General features: G+C 40.3%; 1 protein-coding gene across 2 annotated transcripts in view; it reads right to left on the bottom strand.

Annotated features, from left to right (window-relative positions):
- Window positions 1-18,554, bottom strand: part of lhfpl7 (LHFPL tetraspan subfamily member 7) — a 163,609-nt gene that overhangs the window by 113,259 nt on the left and 31,796 nt on the right. The window contains exon 2 of one of the 2 annotated variants that reach the window (XM_078930337.1): window positions 9,815-10,063. The exons of the other annotated variant lie outside the window; for it this stretch is intronic. Coding sequence (XP_078786463.1) covers window positions 9,830-10,063 — 234 coding nt within the window. The 3' untranslated portion in view covers window positions 9,815-9,829. Of the gene's footprint in view, window positions 1-9,814; window positions 10,064-18,554 lie in introns of those variants that run through there. 2 annotated transcript variants of the gene reach the window in all.

Here is an 18,554-nt window from a genome sequence, read left to right on the forward strand (position 1 = left end):
GATATAGACTGCCGCTGTCCAGAGACATTTACATATCATCCAATAAGAGCTGCCATCACCATGTGGTCGCCCAGGTGTCACTCGATTTCATCACTGCCGCCTATCTGGCTATCTGTATTCATGACCACGCCAACAATTTTCCATCTATTCCTCATCTATTCCGGCGGCGGCAGCTCACCTTGAAGACTTTGCTGATGCCTTCCCATCGCAACGTGGCAGTTGTATATGTGACGCCAACCCATTGTAAGTCACATGTCACTTATGACGTATGGGTGATGCTGTCGTACGGGGCCTGTACACCGCACTTTAGTCATTAGTTAGGTGTGAGCACTGGATCCTTACTGACAGCATGCAAATGCTGCACGCACAGGATGCACAGGTGATACGTTGTCTAATTTCCTCATTTAAGTCAGGCAGTGCGCAAGGAGCCTTTACTCATCACCTAAACACCAACGGGTCCGTTGTATTGGGTTTGCGGGGAGTTGAAAAAACAAAAAAATCAATACAATATGTCTGCGTCTCATCTATTTTACTCTTACATACCCTGACGTGTTAAGTGTTTGCTACAATCTGTCGCCTGCAGCATGCCCGTAGGAAATATGGGGATGAAAGTTTTTGCTGCATGGACACACAAAGTGGTCTACAATCTTAAATTTTGATTTTGATTGTATGCAAATCACCTGCGTGCCCCGTCCAAGTTTGTCCATTTTTTAAACAACAGCCATATTCTTTACACCCGTATAGGCAGTTGTGACTAAGACATTAGCTGGTTCAGGAATATCCAAGTTCTGATCCAGGAGGTATGCTTGTAATATCTAGAAAAGAAGCAAATCTCAAGCACAAGGGAAGGACAGCCCTACACCAAAGCACCACCATTCAGAAGCCCATTAGAAGTGTATTCCAGCCTCTCAGGACCCTTCAGCCGACATCCACATAACGAGGAAATCAGCTGAGACGTAATCCATCCACTTCTCTGCCAGCAACCTGGTTCATTTCCCTTATTCTTTCTTTCATGTGACTTATTATCTTTCAGTGGTATCCTGATAATTCTGCCAGTCACATCAGCACTACAGGGAAACATTCACAGTCTCTAAATGAATGTCCTAAAACACACATCTGTGCCCTCATTGATCTTCACAGAGAGCTGACTGGGAGGGCGAGTATCACGTGGAGAAGTGCAAATGTGTGTGAGCGCACTTTGAATGGATGAGGAATCTGTGTGTACATACTGAATATGAGATGGAGAGGAGAGACGAATGAAAGCGCAGAGCGCAGATTAATCACTTGACAAGTGGATGGAGTGTCCATTTATGCCTGAGGGACAGGCTGCAGATAGGATGTGACATTCAGGAAAAAAACGAGGGCAAATCTAAAAAGTAATACCTTTAAATGTAGATTATCTGAGGTTTGGAATAAATTGTTGCCACAGAAAACATGTTTTTGGTTGGTGGCCTAATGATCACAGGGGTTGACATAGCCCAGAAATTTGCACTGGCCCACAGGGCCAGTAGTTTTTGAAACTTACTGGCCCTGCCTGAAAGTTACTGGCCCGACACCGCGCATAGCGGGACCCGCCGCTCCGCAGGTGCTTGCAACTTTAGGGGGGTCTGGGGGCATGCCCCCCCGGAAACTTTTAATATGGTACAATTTGGTGCATTCTGGTGACATCACTTATTTCTACACTTTTCAATGACTGAAAATAGACCATATCAAACTTAAATCTGCTCTAGTCTGTTTCAGATGTTTTGAAGAGAGCACTGCAGTGTAGTAGGTAACACTAGTTCAGAAGTTTTCATGGTGCTTCTAACGGCAAATATCGCAATAAATCATAAACCTTAAATGTGTTAAAACAATCTAATGGCAGCTTGAACCATTTAACGAATCAAATAAATCCCTTAATGCATTTGACCAATCGGATGGACGCCTTCACATTGTTGACCAATCAGATGGAGCCCTGTTATGTTAGATGTTTGTAACCTATGTCAACGTGGGTCATTTGGAGTATAATTTTTAAACTGGGAATGGTTATTTGGTTATTTTGCTGTTCGTTTATATACCGCAAATTATATCGTTATCGCAATTTTAATCTCTGATATCGCATATCGCGAGTTTTCCTCATATTGTGCAGGTCTAACTGAGATCATTCAGCTAACTAGAAATACCTACTGCTTACAGTGTTGTAAAGAAAAACAAAATTAAGTAGTTTAACATTCTACTGCATTTGAGTCTGAGATTCAGGTATTTGGAGTTGCCTTTGATTCTTTGACATTCAGCTTAAAGCTTAGTGGATACAGTTTCATCTTCAATGCATTCATTAAATATCTTGCTGTCCATACTACTAATTATACCCACTACTCCATCCAACATATTCCTATCTATTCCTGCCATGTCTTCCACATCTCTGACATGCTTCAGTCTCTCTTCAGTGACGGTGTCAGATTTATAATCAAATGTAATAATAACCCACTGGCTTGTGCCTTCGTTGTTGCTGTTTAACATTGTTTTGTATTGAATTGTTACATTCAATAAAGTTTGAAGAAAAAAAAGTAGTGAGCGCGTGCCGCGTGGTGCTCGGCAGTGAAAGCCGAGCGCGCGCAGGCGGGAGAGAAGGAGAAGTGATCAAAGGTTTCCCATAGAAACCCTTGAAGTCTGAACACAGGACTAGCAGAAAAACTAAATTATGAAGACGAGGTAAATCTACACGTTTTCGCAAAATTTACTTTATTGAAAAAGGTGAAGAATATATAAACCGTTAAATATTTTAGTGGCCCGAGCGGACAAGTGAAAAGTAAAGTCTTGTGGTCCGCACTGCTCGAAAAACAGGACCGGGCCAGCGGACAAATGGCTATGTCGAGCCCTGGATCAGTGAGATCTATGCAGTGGGAAAGAGCAGGCAGTACCAAGGTAAAGAGATAGAATGTGACACAGAGCACTACCATTGAAGTAGCAGCTATAGAAAGATTGAAATTTAAATCCCCAATGGTGAACAAAAATTAAAAAAATTAAACATTAAAAAAACAAAATAATTTCACTTTTTACATTTGAACAACAAAGTTAAAAATCTTATGCGTCTGAAAAATGGAATAAAAAAGACGCTCAAATTTAAGTTTCATGTATTTAAGTTGATGCTTAAAGACTCATTTTTGTGAATCAGTGATAGATGAAAAAATGCAGTTTGAAAAAAATCATGTGTTAAATAGAACACATACTGGACGGGCCACACGCCTCCTGCTCCACCCAGCTCCACAACAGCAAGGGCAAGGTGGGGTGGGGTTGTTACACGCCAACTTTGTCCTAGAATACAACAGTTTTCTAGGACAACAGTTTTCTAGGACATAGCTGGATTTTGACTAAAAACTCCATTATAATAATTAATAATAATTAAAAGACCACTGGGAGCACTTTGAAAATAAACCCAAAAGATGATTGGAGTGGGACTTTAAAAAAATAGCGTAAAAGTTTTTGAAATGTCTTTGTTACTAATGTTTTTTGCTCTGAAGGGATGTAATATTTTAATGACGGACTCAGCAGATATTTCTATATTTACACCTACAAATGGAGGGTGTTCGACACACTATAAGACTGCATCAGAGCTCAAATCATGTCCATTATTCAGACTTTTTTTTCTATTTTCTTGCTTTTGACTACATTTTTGTGCAAATGCAACAAGGAAATTTAAAGACGAGTAACTTTTATACTGACAGTGACACGTCTTGAGGAAGCAAGATAAAATTAAAAACAAGCTTTCCTGGCCTCAACTTCGTGTTCAATTTTCATTTTACAAATTGGATAATGGAACAAGGTGATGCTTTGCTGCACTGTGCTGCACTGCACGGACGATGCGACAGCACAACGTTGACACAGCTTCAGAAAAACAAACTCACACGAGTGAACACACATTTCATTAGCACGAGTTAGGGAAGAAAATTAAACAATATCCTCTAAATGGGCACTCTACTTCTTATTACATGAACACATGCAGATGAATCATAATTTATGCACACTCTGGTAACAACCTGTTTCTCAATGTGACACGTATCCAAGTGTTCTGTTTAAACGGTGACCAAAATAAGTAGCAACTGGTCAAAACATGTACATGTTTTCTGCACTATAAGGAGCATTTAAAAGCCTTAATATTTTTCAAAAAACAACTGTACAGATTTTATATGGATCATTTCTGGTTGTGTTCACTGTTTTCAAAAAGATTTTAAAAGGTACCCGGCGCTCTGTTCAAATGTTTGGTTGGGTGTCACTGTCATTCGAATGTAGCTAACGTGTGGCGGTATCATACTGTGTTTTTTACGTGTTACTAACAAGGTTGGGGGTTAATATAGTCACCGTAATGTTTGTTTTGGTGGTATTAGTCTTCTTTTCGTCACAAACAAGATTGGGCGTTACCAGTGCTGTGAGTGATGTCTAACACTTCCAACATGGATAGTATGTTACAAATTAGTTCTACATTTGCTGTACACACCGTCATATAAAGTCTGACTCATGGCTGACTGGCCTGCTAGGCTGTTTTTGCAGCAAATCAATGGAATGAAGCCAAACGAAGATTTGGAAATACAGGACATGCGCCGGCAGCATCTTATATTTTCAATTTTATGAGTTTTGTTGATTTCTGTATTATCCTTGTGATACTGTAACTTTTGATTTTATTTCTACATGGAAAAAAAAACACACATTTGTAACCCTTGTGCTATCCTAGGCACTTTAACACTGGGAGTTGGGTCATCTAGACCCACTAGACCAGTGTCAAACTCATTTTCACCGAGGGCCACATCAGCATAGTGGTTGTCCTCAAAAAGTCAGATGTAACTTATACATGTAACCAAATAACGAAAAATAAACGTAACTACTCCTTAATGTTAAATAACTCATTATTTAGTTATTATGAAGTGACAATTCCAGTTGCATGGAAAATGTTGTTTGCTTGTTACTTTAGCATAAATCCTTTTATATTTGATTCTGTCAGGTTAGGTTACAAGGACAGTGTTTAAGTCCTAATGTTTAGTTGCCCAATCCGATATTCCCCCTAGATATGAATAAAAACACACCAATTTTTATTTTTTCTTTAAGAGATTAAAAACTTGTAGGCTCTCGCGGGCCACAGAAAATGACATGGAGGGCCACATTTGGCCCCCGGGCCTTGACTTTGACATATGTGCACTAGACAGTGCTCTGAACCTTTTTTCTTCAATGATTTGTGATCTTCACTGGTGTCCATGGATTACATAAAATCTTTCCACCTTTATCCACCTTTGTCATGGTAGGGAGAACACGTCAATGCAAGGGTGAGGTCATCTAAGATAGCACAAGGGTTAATTAAAGAAGTGATGTAAGTATATGAGCGTTGAGTTCCAAACTTTTCTGATAACTTTTTACCAATATTTCCTTTACTGGTAGGATTTTTTTGTTAGTTTGTTTGTTTGGGGGCATTTATTTACTTATTGCATAAATGAATAGTTGGCTACATTTATTCTCCATACTTTCCCCATAGGCTAAAGAATCCTATTCCCCGCAAAACTTTTGGCAGTTTAACCCTCAATTACCCAATATGATGACAAAATATGGCTCTGAAATTAAGTTTTTTTTATATGCTAATTCCTTCATAAACACATATTTGAGCGTTTTCTGTGGATTGTTTTACATAATTATTCAAAGAAATGAAACCCATCAAAATCCATAATAGAGTCTTATATGTCTGCTATGGGTTCATTCAGGTCATGCAAGACTAAAAAAATTTAACTATTCAGGATTGTAAGAAAAAATTTAAGCAAAAAAAGAGTTAAGTAAATAAAAGGATTTCCTGCCTGAAAAAGGCACGTTTCTGTTATTTTTTTGTCATGAGTTTATGTAATGTGACATTTAGAAAAGATACCTAGCTTTTATAAAAACTGCACCAAATCTATTACCTCTAGTAGTATAAATATGGCTGCTGCTGTGGGGTATGCATACTTTGGAGTACAAAAGCTTCTTTATTGATTAGCTCTCTGATCTGTGGCCACACCGGGACACAGGAAAGCCGAACAGTCATCACACACTCGTGTAGTTTTAAGCAGGAACCCACACAGGATGCCCCCTGCTGCACAGTGGTGCTTTCATGTGGTGCCTGGTCTTTAGTATCATATTGAATAAAAGCGCAGAGGTAGTCTTTTAAATTTACCTTGTGGGCCTTACACGGAGCCATGCAGAAACCGTAAATTGAACGAGCTGAGATGAATGGAGGAAACACCTCCACAGCAGATGCCCACTGAGCATTATCCAGCACTTTGTTTGGTGAGTACAGAGGGGTTTTTTTTGTGTGTAGATGTTCAATCCAAACCCCAATTCATAACAGGAAAGAAAAAAAAATCTGGATTGACAGTGAAAAGTGTAACGTCTGCTTGAGCACCTACATCCATCCAGTGGGCTCTTTTGTCCGTCTGCTTTGATTAACTATTCATTTATACGCTGGTTTTCATGCCCCCCTCCTGGCTTAACGTTAAAGATGGGGATGGACAGGTAATTTATGGGAGGATCTTAAAGCAGCGCCGCTTACATTGGCTGAGCATGCTTTTACACTGTAGCAACAATTTAATTGGTCAGATTACAGGTGAGTTTTCACACCTGCTAAACACACAACACTGTTAAAAAAAAGCCTTTCTGTTGGAAGCCTAGCAGGGCAGCAAAAAAGCACCATAAGGCTGCATTTGCAACAGGCTTCTTCTGACATTAGAACAAGCAGGAGAATTCATTTGAACTTTGACTCAGATTGTGGTCCATCTGACCAGAGCTTTGGTTTGCTTGCTATTGGAGCCTGGTGTGGGTCACCACAGTGTCATTGAAGGACATATGGACCAACGACAGAAAGAGAATCCATATGAAGTTCTTGTTCTTGTTTATTTTTGGACAATAGGACCACAAAATTAGCAACTACTGTCTACATGCTTTCGACTACCGTAACTCCTTACAAAAAAAAGCATCATTCCAGTGGCTTCTCAAGCAGAGAAAAAGAAAGATGATATGCAAAGCCGATTTTCTTTGCGCCAGAATCAGCTGATTCATATTAATCTTGCAAAAGGTTTATGTGTGATTCAGATGTCGACTGTGACATTTCCGGAGTTAAAGGGTCAACGTTGTGATGTTTCCAAACAGATTATTTCTACTAAAAAATGCAGTGTAAAAACAAATAGAATCAAAAGGTGTTTGTCAGTGTTTCATGCAAGTTCATCCAACTCATCAGGTCTCAATTTGTCCCTTAGGTTATACCAGCACACAGCACTGCAGCAGCTTCTACTAGGCACCAAAGCCTCCACGTCCAATTCCCCCAGATTTATATAAACCAGCAGGCACCAATCGTTGCAGGTATTCAACAGACCTTTGAACCAACTTTGTGTTTATAATAGTTCTAGGATGGGGTGATTGTTTTTAGTTTTTATTTTATTTCATATCAACTTTAAACATATTAAGGGGCAGCTCTTATTGATTACCAGGTGATTGAATTCTTGGTTGGAGCTAACAGAGCTTCAAACTCTGATTTACCCTAACCAATGTCGAATGTTTTATTTGAATTGACACTAACTCACCTGAGTAAATTCACCGCAGTTTCATATTTCGGCTTCAACTTTTAGATTCTCATATATGTTTCCAACTCAGTTTTATTAGTCGACAGCGTCGCCTTTATTTCTCTTTCTGAATATAGTTGAGAAAAATCAGAGAAGGATTCAAGACACCTGCAATGACTGAAAATAACCTTTTGAGAGACAATATCTAGCACTTTTTTCAAAATATCTGCCATATGATGACTAGAGATAATTAGTCATGAAGTGAAAATAAAATCTTCCCATGCCTAGAGGACATAACCCTAACAGAATAGAATTTAAGCCTCAAAATGGTCATGATTGAGGTTTGGGGGGGACTCTAATGCAGAGCAGAAGGCAAGACAATGGTAAACAGGTAATTCAACTGACATAAATGAAATAACTGAAAAACTACATAAAATAACAACAAAGTCGGAAGAAAATGTTTAAATCTGGGAAATCAAAAAATGTGATTAAAGGGATTGATCAAATAGCAACTGAAGGCCAGGGGCTTGAACAGACTGAGGTGTTAAGATCAAGCAGCTGTGATGATAAGGAACAGAAAAAATACAGAAAACGGGACATGAAAAGGCAGAGCAACATCTGAGCAACGCAACCAAAAAAACAGAAGCAAAGATCCGGATCCCCACCAAAACGTATTCGCTTTGATGCATTCTGATCATTTCTAGCAAATAAATATTAGGAGATAAAATTAGTAAAAAAGTTGCTGATTAGATGTACTCCATATTGCTGGGCAATTGAGATCAGCATGAACTGCAGAGAACCTCTACTTGCAGCTTGTCATCTCCTTGACAGAGTTTTTCTTCACCTGTTTTTCTTGGCTCCTCTCTGCCCTTCATGGTGCCCCTGTCATGGTGAAGCTGACACCCCTCAGACATCTTCATCTAGAGTGCGCATTCAGGGCAGCCGAGATCTGTATGTGGCTTGATTCATACTTTATATGTAGATCAGGAAAGCACACAAAGATTTAATATCTACCTTTTAAGATTGATGTTTCACTTAGACATATTTTCTATATTGTGCAGCTCCCTGCTTAATAATAGAGACGAATAATAATTTTAAAAAACGGGTGTTAAAGTTTGGCTGGGTGAAACAGGAGAATTTGATTAACCATTTCAGTCAGAAAACTCATGCAGCAGAGAATGATATATTTTCCAGATTTTTCTTTTAGTTTGGCAAAAGGCTCCATTCACATACAAAAAAACAAGATCTTCCATAAAAAACTTTGGGTATAAAACTACCCCACAACGGAGCTAACAGGTAGAAGCCGGGGAGGAGAGTGGGGCGACAAACACAGCGCTCGCAGAAATGGATGACAGAGGGCGTGGAGGACACACCTGGTTCTTTAAGTAGGTCACGGAACAGGTGGGTTAATTGGGCTGAGGAGTAAACAGGTAAATGCACTGCTGAGCTGCCTGCCTGAAATTCTCCCAAGGTCGATCATTTTTTCGACACTATACAGTGCACCATCAATAAATTGTCTATTATTGTAGAATGATGTCATAAATTAGGCGCATTAGGTGAGATAAGAGTCAGAGATAAGTCAGTCAGTCGGCATTATGACATTATAACTCTTGTTTGTAACATAAGATAAGTTAGCCACGTTGTTAGAGTATTTACAATACCTGTAACTCCCAACCTAGTTAGTGACATGCAAAAAAAAAAAAAACTGATACAGCAAACAAAAAAAGCATTACTATGCTAGCCCCCAACCTTTATAGTAAAACGTAACGACTTCCGCTAAAACAGACGTTACTGTAACCACACTAACCTTCAACTTTGTTCAAAACATAAAAAAAGTAAATCATAGTCTGACAACACTAAATGTTAGCAGCATTAGTGTATTCACAGTAACACTCAACATTGAAACACTTAAAAAAACAGACGGACATTTTGACAGAGCGCCGTGTCCCTCCGAAAATCGCCTCAACATTGGTAAAATAGAAATTAGAATGAATTCCTGTATAAGGCGCTCTGCTGTTTTTTTTTTTAAATTAAGCCTTTTACTATAAGCGTGCCTTATAGTGCATAAAATACAGAACATTGGTATATATATGTACGTATATATATATATTTTTTTCTATCCTTTTTCTTTATTAGTGTTTGGAGAAAGGACATGATCACAGTTACAGTTGAGTCAGTGAGATAAATGAACATTTTCCATGTGGCGGCATGCCTCTCCATTTCTTTCTCCCTGGAAAAATGAAGTTAGCAGCACAGATAAATATTATCTCCGACAGAATTATTTATGAAGCCTTAAAAACACAGTTGGGTTCACAGGTGGTGGACTGACCTGTATTTGCAGGTGTGTGGGAGCCTGTACAGTGTGAGGAGAGTCCACAGAGGCTCAACACATTTTCGGGGGATTTTATCTGGTGGATCTCACTGCATTCCCGGCGAAGCTGGCCTGTTTCCAGCTCATCCACAGTTTCAGGCAGCTGCTTCCCAGCCGGGTCGCTAAGTGCCACCTGCACCACCACCTGGAGACCAAAGGTGCTTAACACCAGCTCCGAGAAGATGAATCAAGCCAGAGGTGTTCATTAACAAGCCACGGATGCACCATAGCCTGTCACTACCAACAAGTCAGCAGCTGTGATCACAGCCCGACTCTGTTACCACAGTCTGGCTCTAAATCAGGACTGTGAGCACATTGTGCTACTGTAAATGTCTTTATAGAAAGCCCTGTAGATAAGTGCTAAGTAGAATGTAAAAAAAATTAATTCAAAAGATGGAAAAGAAAATAAACATTCTTGAAGGAGTGTCTTTATCAAGTGTTCCATCATTAAAAAGACTTTTGGGTTTCTTTGCCCTGGGCCGGTGCATAAAAGTCTTGTAAATATAAACTGCCTGAGGTGTCTGCCAAGCTGCCAAAAAACTTCAGAGAAGCTGTAGCCCCAGAACTGCAGGAAAAAGAGACATCAACCACAGGAGTTTCACATGAGGAGCAGGATGAGGAAACAGATGCACGCTGGTACGATCCCAAAGGAGAATCATCTTCACCGAGCCTTCAGGTGATTCACGTCAAAGAGATGAGCATTCACAGGTTATAGAACACACAAAAGTCTATTTTAATGCTCAATTGAGTGAAATGTTCTAAACAGGACCCTGTTATTCCATGTATACCTATTAACAGCCCCATTAAAGCATTTCAGGGGTGTATTTTAATGTGCCTGTTAGTTCAGTAATTCTCCTGACTTGTTTTCAGATTTCTTGTATTTTAGTTTCTTTTCTCTCTTATTCACAGCCTTCCCTTTGAGGGAGAACCCTGCTCTGAATACTTGATTTTTATACATAGATGTCCAATTTTTTAAACCAAAGCCTGCCCTGCAAATCTGGCACTGGTAGAAGCACAGATGCTATATTTTATAATTAAAGGATGGCTCATTTCTGTCCAACTGTGCAGCCAATTTGAAACCATCTATCAGTTCAGAAATAAATAGCTTTCATCAAATAAAAACGTTAAGTTTAGGACAGAAGAATTGAAAAAAAAGTCAAATGTTTTTTACCATTTTATTGGGAAAATTTAAACATTTATTACCAAAGACTACAGTTTAAAAGGCAAAACAATATTTATAGGAAATGCTGCATAAGTTATAACAAAAAAGTTTAAATTTGGCTAAACGTTGTGTTTTATAGGTGCTTAAACGTTTAATAAAGTTGTGATTTTGATTAGTTTCTTTTATTTTGCTTCTTGACATTTCTGGTCCAAAATGCTCAGACTTCTTGACCTATTTTTCTGAAAAGAATATCAACTATATTTTGTTCTTTTAGGCAGTTTTGTACATACCCATATAAAACTAAATACTTCATCTTTTGTTCCTTAAGACAGTGTTTTTCAACCTTTTTTAAGCCACGGCACACTTCAACCTTGACAAAAATCCTGCGGCACACCGGCATTAAAAAAAAAAAAGAAGGAGAAACTGTCTGTATTGATCAACAGTCCCTCCATGATCTCACATGCCTTTTTGCGATAATTGTGGCAGAAAAGGCTGGAAGCTGCAGCTGTTTTTTAAGATGTAATAAAAGTTAAGTTAAAAGATTTAAAAACTGTTTGATTTGTGGTTTCACAACGTTAAGAGGAGAGAGTCATGCGCCCAGACGCTCACACTGTCACTTTAACCCAATGCATCATGGGAGATGTAGTTAAATAATCCGCCGAACGCAGAAAGACTCGCGTCTCTGAGCTTCATTGTTTTGTTCACTTGTTCCACGGTCCGACACCGGATTCTGTGGAAAACTACACCGCTAAAGACGAGCTTTAGCTGGTATTTTTCTTAGAACTCAGCGACTTTTTCAGCAGAATTCAGAACAAGGAAGTGAAAACTTTAACCACTTCTGATTGGTCAGACTGATGACATGTGATTAAGATCCTAAGAATGATTGGTGGAGACAGTTAAAGGGGCGGAACTTTTCCTAACACAGCTGAAGCTGCGGCTAAATCGCGGTACCGTCATTCTTATCAAAATGTCTTTAATAGAATCAAATAAACACAAAGAAAAAAGTATCTTTCATATTCCCAATTTCTTAGTGTTTTATCAGGGCCTGTTTGGATGAACACAGAGCTGATTTCCTGGAGATGGAAAATGTTGTTAAATCAGTTAATGAGGGCAATTTTCCACGGCACACTTGACCATCTCCCACGGCACACTAGTGTGCCGCGGCACACTGGTTGAAAAACACTGCCTTAAGAGACATGTATCCTCTGTTCCACTGACAACAAGAAATGTTAAGTCACAGTTTAGGTTGCCATGGCAGCAACAAAAGATGACACACTTTTCAAAATGTTGCTCTATTATTGTCAATTTAAATCCCTGATCTCCAAATTACAATCAATTTGGTTTTTTTAGTGATACTTTAACTGAGTATAGTGACAGAGTACTGCTGAAGTGAAACATATCTGAAAGTTATAAAGTAGGATGAATATAAGAAAAACATACAGTACTCACAATATGTTAAGGATATTAATATTTACATGACAAACTAATTATTTAGATTATTAGTTTGATATTTAGTACCCAAAAATAAAGACAATAATAAAGTTAGCCCCAAAAACAGGAAAAGACCATGTCAGAAGCAGATATTTCCACCATTTGCTGCAATGACAGCATGACAGCAACGTCTTCAGCTCCTCACTGTCATGATGTTGTTCTGAGGTTTTCTACTCTTCCACAAGTGCTGCACACAGTTCTTTCAGATCAGTTGGGGGTGGGGTCCGATCATCCATTCTCTGCTTTAGGTAGTTCCAGACGTGCTCTATGGGGTTCAGGTCAGGGGTCATTGCTGGTGATACCATGTGAGACACTCCCACTTCCTGAAGTCCAACTGTGACAATTCTAGCACCATGAGATGGAGATGGAGCATTATCATCCATCCATGTGCTGGTGGAATCAGGGGCCCATGATGGGTTCTATGATATCTCTGACATAAGAACGTACAGTGACTGGACCATGTTCAAGAACCAAATCAGTTTTGCTCTGACTGGTGATGCCTGCACAGACTGTTGCTCCTCCTCCACCAAAGCCAACCCTGGAGACCATGTTGACCTCAGCATATTGCTCACATCGCCTTCTCCAGCAACACTGACAACCATAATTACTAGACTATTGCTGCATTGTCCAGGTCACATGGTCTTGTGTCCACTGCAAATGTTCACGGTGGTGTCTCAGTGTCAGAGGAGACACCTGCTAAAGTCTTCTGGCATTCAAGTCAATGTGGTGGAGTTGGCTGTGAATGGTTTGTCTGGGAACCCTAGTAACCCTCACATCTGGTAAATGGGTCTGTTTGCTAAACCATGTCTGAAGTCAGAGGTCCTTAGGTACTGGTCATGGTTCTGGTCTGACACTGGCGGAGCTCCACTCCTAGATCTGTCACAAACTCTCCTGCAAACTTTACCTGCAACATCTGACTGTCTACACGAAGGTGTGCTATGGCGAGATGGTGCTGCTCGTGGGTTAAGTTACGTCATGTGTTAATGGCTGTTTGAATGATGAACTTGGAATGACTTACTGACAAAATCAACTTTTTCTACCCACAGAATGTTGACATTGATGCCACTTTGAAAAGCTTTTTGTTTTGGAATTCTTTTTATTTTGACTCCAAAAGGCCAGACACACTGAACACAGTGATACCATTAAGTGGAAAACACTAAATGAGGTATCTATATAACCAAAATACAACAGCCTCCCTATCCTGAATATCTGTGAAGTGAAACAAACACTGTAAACAACATGTACTGAGTTTCTCACTAAATCCTTAACTTATTGTAAGTACTGTAAATCAACAGCAAGCCGATGAAACACAAACATTCTACTGGTTTGAAATAACTGCATAATTGCCACTGCGCATGTGAGATTACAAAAATCTGTGCAGCTGGTTTGTGAAAAACTACTGCAAAAAGTTAATTGGCGACATGCAGCTGTGCAGCAGCTTCCTGAGCATCTGTAGGTAAAATGTATTGTTGTGTACTTTCAAAACAAGCTCCAGATCAAGTGTGGACATGTGTCAACATGGGAATGAAAATGGTTTAGAAAAAGACATTGTGGCCTCGTTGAGAATGAAATAAACTCCAATTATGATTCAGGGATGATGACAGTAATGACTGCGAGCGCTTGTTGATTGGGTTTCCTTAATAGTTTAAGCCAGATTTGTATGACAAGTGATCAAGTGTCCATCTGGCAGCGCTGAGCACAACCTGCCCACGAACACATGCCCATCCGTGCACGGCGGATGCCCACTGCTCTCCTGCAGGGCTGGGATCAGAGTGGCAGGCGCATGCAGCTTGCATATCTGCTCCCCTCTGACCTAAGCCAAGTGCCTGTGGAGATCTCATTCCCATCAATTATAACCTCCTCCTCCTCCTCCTCCTCCTCCTCCTCCCGCTGCCATGTGACTCCGAAACATCAAATCAGAGTCTCTGAATGCCTGGGGTAGGGAAGAGGGTACAAGTGCCTTTTCTACAACTCTATTCTTTCTGATCTCTGATTTAAATCTAACTTAAATGGTAGATGAGGGCTCGCCATGGGGGGTGGAGAGGTGTCAGGTGGGTTGGCTCAGGTTGGATTCAAAGAAGAAGAAAATAAAAACCAGCCTCTGATTAGCGATGTTTTACATAATAGCTCACTAACATCTGACTTGAGGATCAAACAGATGATCTTGAGAAGCACAGGATTTTTCAAAGCACAGTTTAATGTTGACATCCACAGAACCCGGCCGCAGGTTGGTATTCAGCCTTTATAATATGCATTCTGATGGGAGTGAGAGGGAGGTGATGGGTAGTCAGAAGTGAAGAACTTCAGGCAAAGATTCCTTCCAATGTGAGCTGTAGCTGATACTTTAATTTCTCTCTACTTCTACTCCTGATTTTTTTTATTCCTCCTGGATCAGAAAAAACTCTGCCATTTCTGTAAAGACTAAAACTGTAGCGGATACATTTTTGCAATATCCAAAAAGGTGTTGACCAAGTAATGTTATTTTCTAACTGATAAAGACTATTTTTAATTTGGAAATATGGTGGAAATGTGTTTGTTTGTTGGGTAAGCAGTAGCTGCAGATGTGCTCCTGTTGAGGTATAGTTTATTTATAATAATTTACAAAAAACTGCATTATGACAAAAAACTCAAACTTAAGTTAGATCGGCTGCAAAATGGCTTTTTGAATCTAGCGACTGGCCAGGAGTCTGCAACAAAAAATATGGGTCTGCCTGTGTTGCATTTGTGTTTTTAAAACACAATGTGGGCAAAGTTCTCTTTCGTTTCTACTTTGGCCGTCACTAATAGCTCACCTGAAACTGTAAAAAACCTTTCTTCTAAAATTGCTTCCTGTATGTCTACAAATCTCCCACTCCCCATTTGTGTCTCTGTGGTAAGGCCCCCTCTGTTTAAAATTCCAATTAAAAGAAACACCTCATTCTGAGATTTTAACCATTTAAAAAGACCCTGCATCATATTTTAATACCTCTTATTCAGACAGTAAATTAGAACCTACAACATACATAGACGTTTGCCAAACAAATAAAAAAAAAAACGAGAGACAAAAGGTATAAATCATTAAGATTGGAAAGCTTTAGCACTCAACAGCTGAAGCAAAACTACTGCAATGTCATTTGACACAAAACAAAATACAGACACACTGTAGAATGTGAAAGTAACAACATACCAGCTGCCTAGTCTGGGTTTTTAAGACAATGGGATCCCATAACTAGAAGGGCTGCATTTGGTAAAATAAAAATACTCTGAAAAATCCCGCAGTTTTGGAAACTAGTAAGAGACAACTCACAAGACCACACTAATTACAACTAGCACCAGATTTCATGGGATCATTGTCAGAACTTACTGTAAACAAGTACCAAAATGAATACAATTCAAAAAGAGCCATACTAGCAAACAACAAGAGGCTGCAGACTTTGCTTTACGTACTAGATGGAGTGATGTAAGTCTTCAATGCCCAAGTGAGGTATGGCCATTAAATAGTTAATATCCTAAGACCTGTATTTTCTTCTCAAATAACATTTAAAGTCTAACTCCGATCATCTTTTGATTTAAAAAAATGTTCCCAGTGGTCTTTTAATTATGATGATCTCAAAATAAAAAAATCTGTCATTTTTTAGGTCAAGGTCTTCTTCTTCAGACATTTCTTTTTCATCTGCTCCTGATTCACAAAAACTTGAATAAAGAAATACTCAGAAATGCAATTTTAGGTGGTGGTGAGTAGACACGTGATGCTGTAGTATCGCGAGAGCCGACGAGAGGAGTGTGGTGAGTTTACTTGGCGGCGCGTAAGTTGTGAACAAACATTTTTGATTTATTTTATTACACCGCCATATTTAAATAATCCAGAAAGTTAAAAAATAAAAATCTGACTGTCAAGCATTTGCCAGCCTGGATGACCTGGAGGACCTGGAGGATCTGGAGAATTACATCGACGAGTGTTTCAATACCTGCCTCATGAAGAAATCCAACACCGCCACTCCGTCCACCAAACGCAACCGTCCCGAAGACTCCCCGGGGGCTGTCTCCTCTCCAGGCAGCAACATGAGTGACATCCTGGATTCAATTGATAAAAGGCTCTCCAGCCTTGATTGCCGTTTAAATCTGCTGGAGATCCTCCATAAGGAATTCCAAGGTCTGCGAGAGTCTCTGGAGTTCAGCCAACAGCAGGTGCAGGAGCTCGCAGCGGAGAACCAGGCCCTCAGAGAGACCGTGAAGATCTTGGGCCACGACACCGCCCGTCTCTCTGAGGAAAACCGATCCATCAAGGAAACCCTCCTGGATCTTCAGGCGAGGAGCATGAGGGACAATCTAGTGTTCGCAGGGATTCCAGAAGAGGCAGGAGAAGTCCCGGAGAACATTGTTAAGTCCTTTATAGAGGTCCACCTGAAACTCCCCAAGGAAGAAGTCCAGAAGATCTCCTTCCACAGGGTTCACCGGCTCGGAGGAAAGAGGCCGGACAATCAGCGTCCCCGTCCTATTGTTGCTAAATTTGAACATTATAAACAAAAGATGCAGGTAAAAAGCAGAGGGCGAGAGCTGAAAGACACACATTATAGCGTGAATGATCAGTTTCCAGGCGAGATCCTCCGCTGGCGGAAAATCCTCTTCCCGCTGAGGAGGAAGCACCTGTCTGCTGGAGCCCGTGCGGTGGTTGCTGTTGATAAACTTTTTGTGAATGGCAAGCTGTTCCGGGACCCAGAGGTAACACCCTGGCTGTGCTGAAGGCTTTCAGAGGTGCACTGACATCTGCGCTGCCCAGAAGAAACCCGCAAACTTATTTAATTGAATAGGAAATAATCGGATCATCAATAATCCACACCTCTCAGGAAAAGTGTTTTTTCTTTCTCTCACATTCATGTTTCTGTTGTTGTTTCGTTGTTTTTGTTTTTTGTTCTTTCTCTTTCCCTCTCTCTTTTTTCTTGTCCCCCCCCCTTCCCATGTTCTCATATGTGAATCAGGTAAAGTCAACGCAACCACGGTGAGTATTTATTTATGCACGGAACGGGCGCGCGCGCATACTAACGCGCATAAGAGCATGCACACGCGATCCCGCACACACACGTTGATAAACTGCAAAAACCTCACTTAGGCTCACACAGGACGCACGTAACATGCAGCTCATAGCCAAGACACGTTCACCCACAACGCACAGCGCTCGTCAGTGTAGCAGGAACGCACAGCGGGCACGCGCACACGGACGGGCACACGCACTATTTAGCCTTGCACTCTCCCGGTTAGAACAGCTATGAACAGTCTTAACATCGTTAGCTGGAATGTGCACGGACTTGGTTCTGGGCCAAAGAGATTGAAAGTGTTAAATCACCTGAATGATCTTAAAGCAGATATAGCTCTGCTGCAGGAGACCCATTTATCTTTATCAGCTGGTCAACTCCTGTGCTGTTCCCAGTATCCAGCTATGTATTCTGCCAGTTTCAACTCCAAACAAAGAGGGGTTGCAGTTTTGATTAATAAAAATGTTACATTTACTCATAAGGATACAGTTACTGACCCAGAAGGCAGATTTGTAATCATTAATATATCCATTCAGAATAAGGACTTTTGCATCGCCAGTATCTATGGCCCTAATGTTGACGACTCTTCCTTCTTTCACAGATTCTTCACCTCACTCTCAGCTCACTCTGACTCCACAATCATTATAGGAGGAGACGTCAACCTGGTTTTGGACCCTGAACTTGACAGACTCAGCACAGCAGCAAATCAGCGTACATGGCAGTCTGCAAGTATTCTAAAGCAGTACATGAATGATTTGGGTCTCTGCGACGCGTGGCGCTCATGTCATCCAAGCACTAAGGGGTTCACCTTTTTTTCTCCAGTTCACCATTCACACTCTCGTTTAGATTATTTATTAGTCAGTAACTCCCTTTTGAAAGAAATTAAAAGTTCCAACATTCATCCAATTATTATCAGTGACCATGCACCAGTTTCTGTTACTATTTCAAGGGAAGTACCCAGACCCTCGGGT

This window comes from Oryzias latipes, chromosome 14, assembly GCF_053564925.1.
Source record: "Oryzias latipes strain Hd-rR chromosome 14, Olatipes_Hd-rR_3.1".
Taxonomy (NCBI): Eukaryota; Metazoa; Chordata; class Actinopteri; order Beloniformes; family Adrianichthyidae; genus Oryzias; species Oryzias latipes.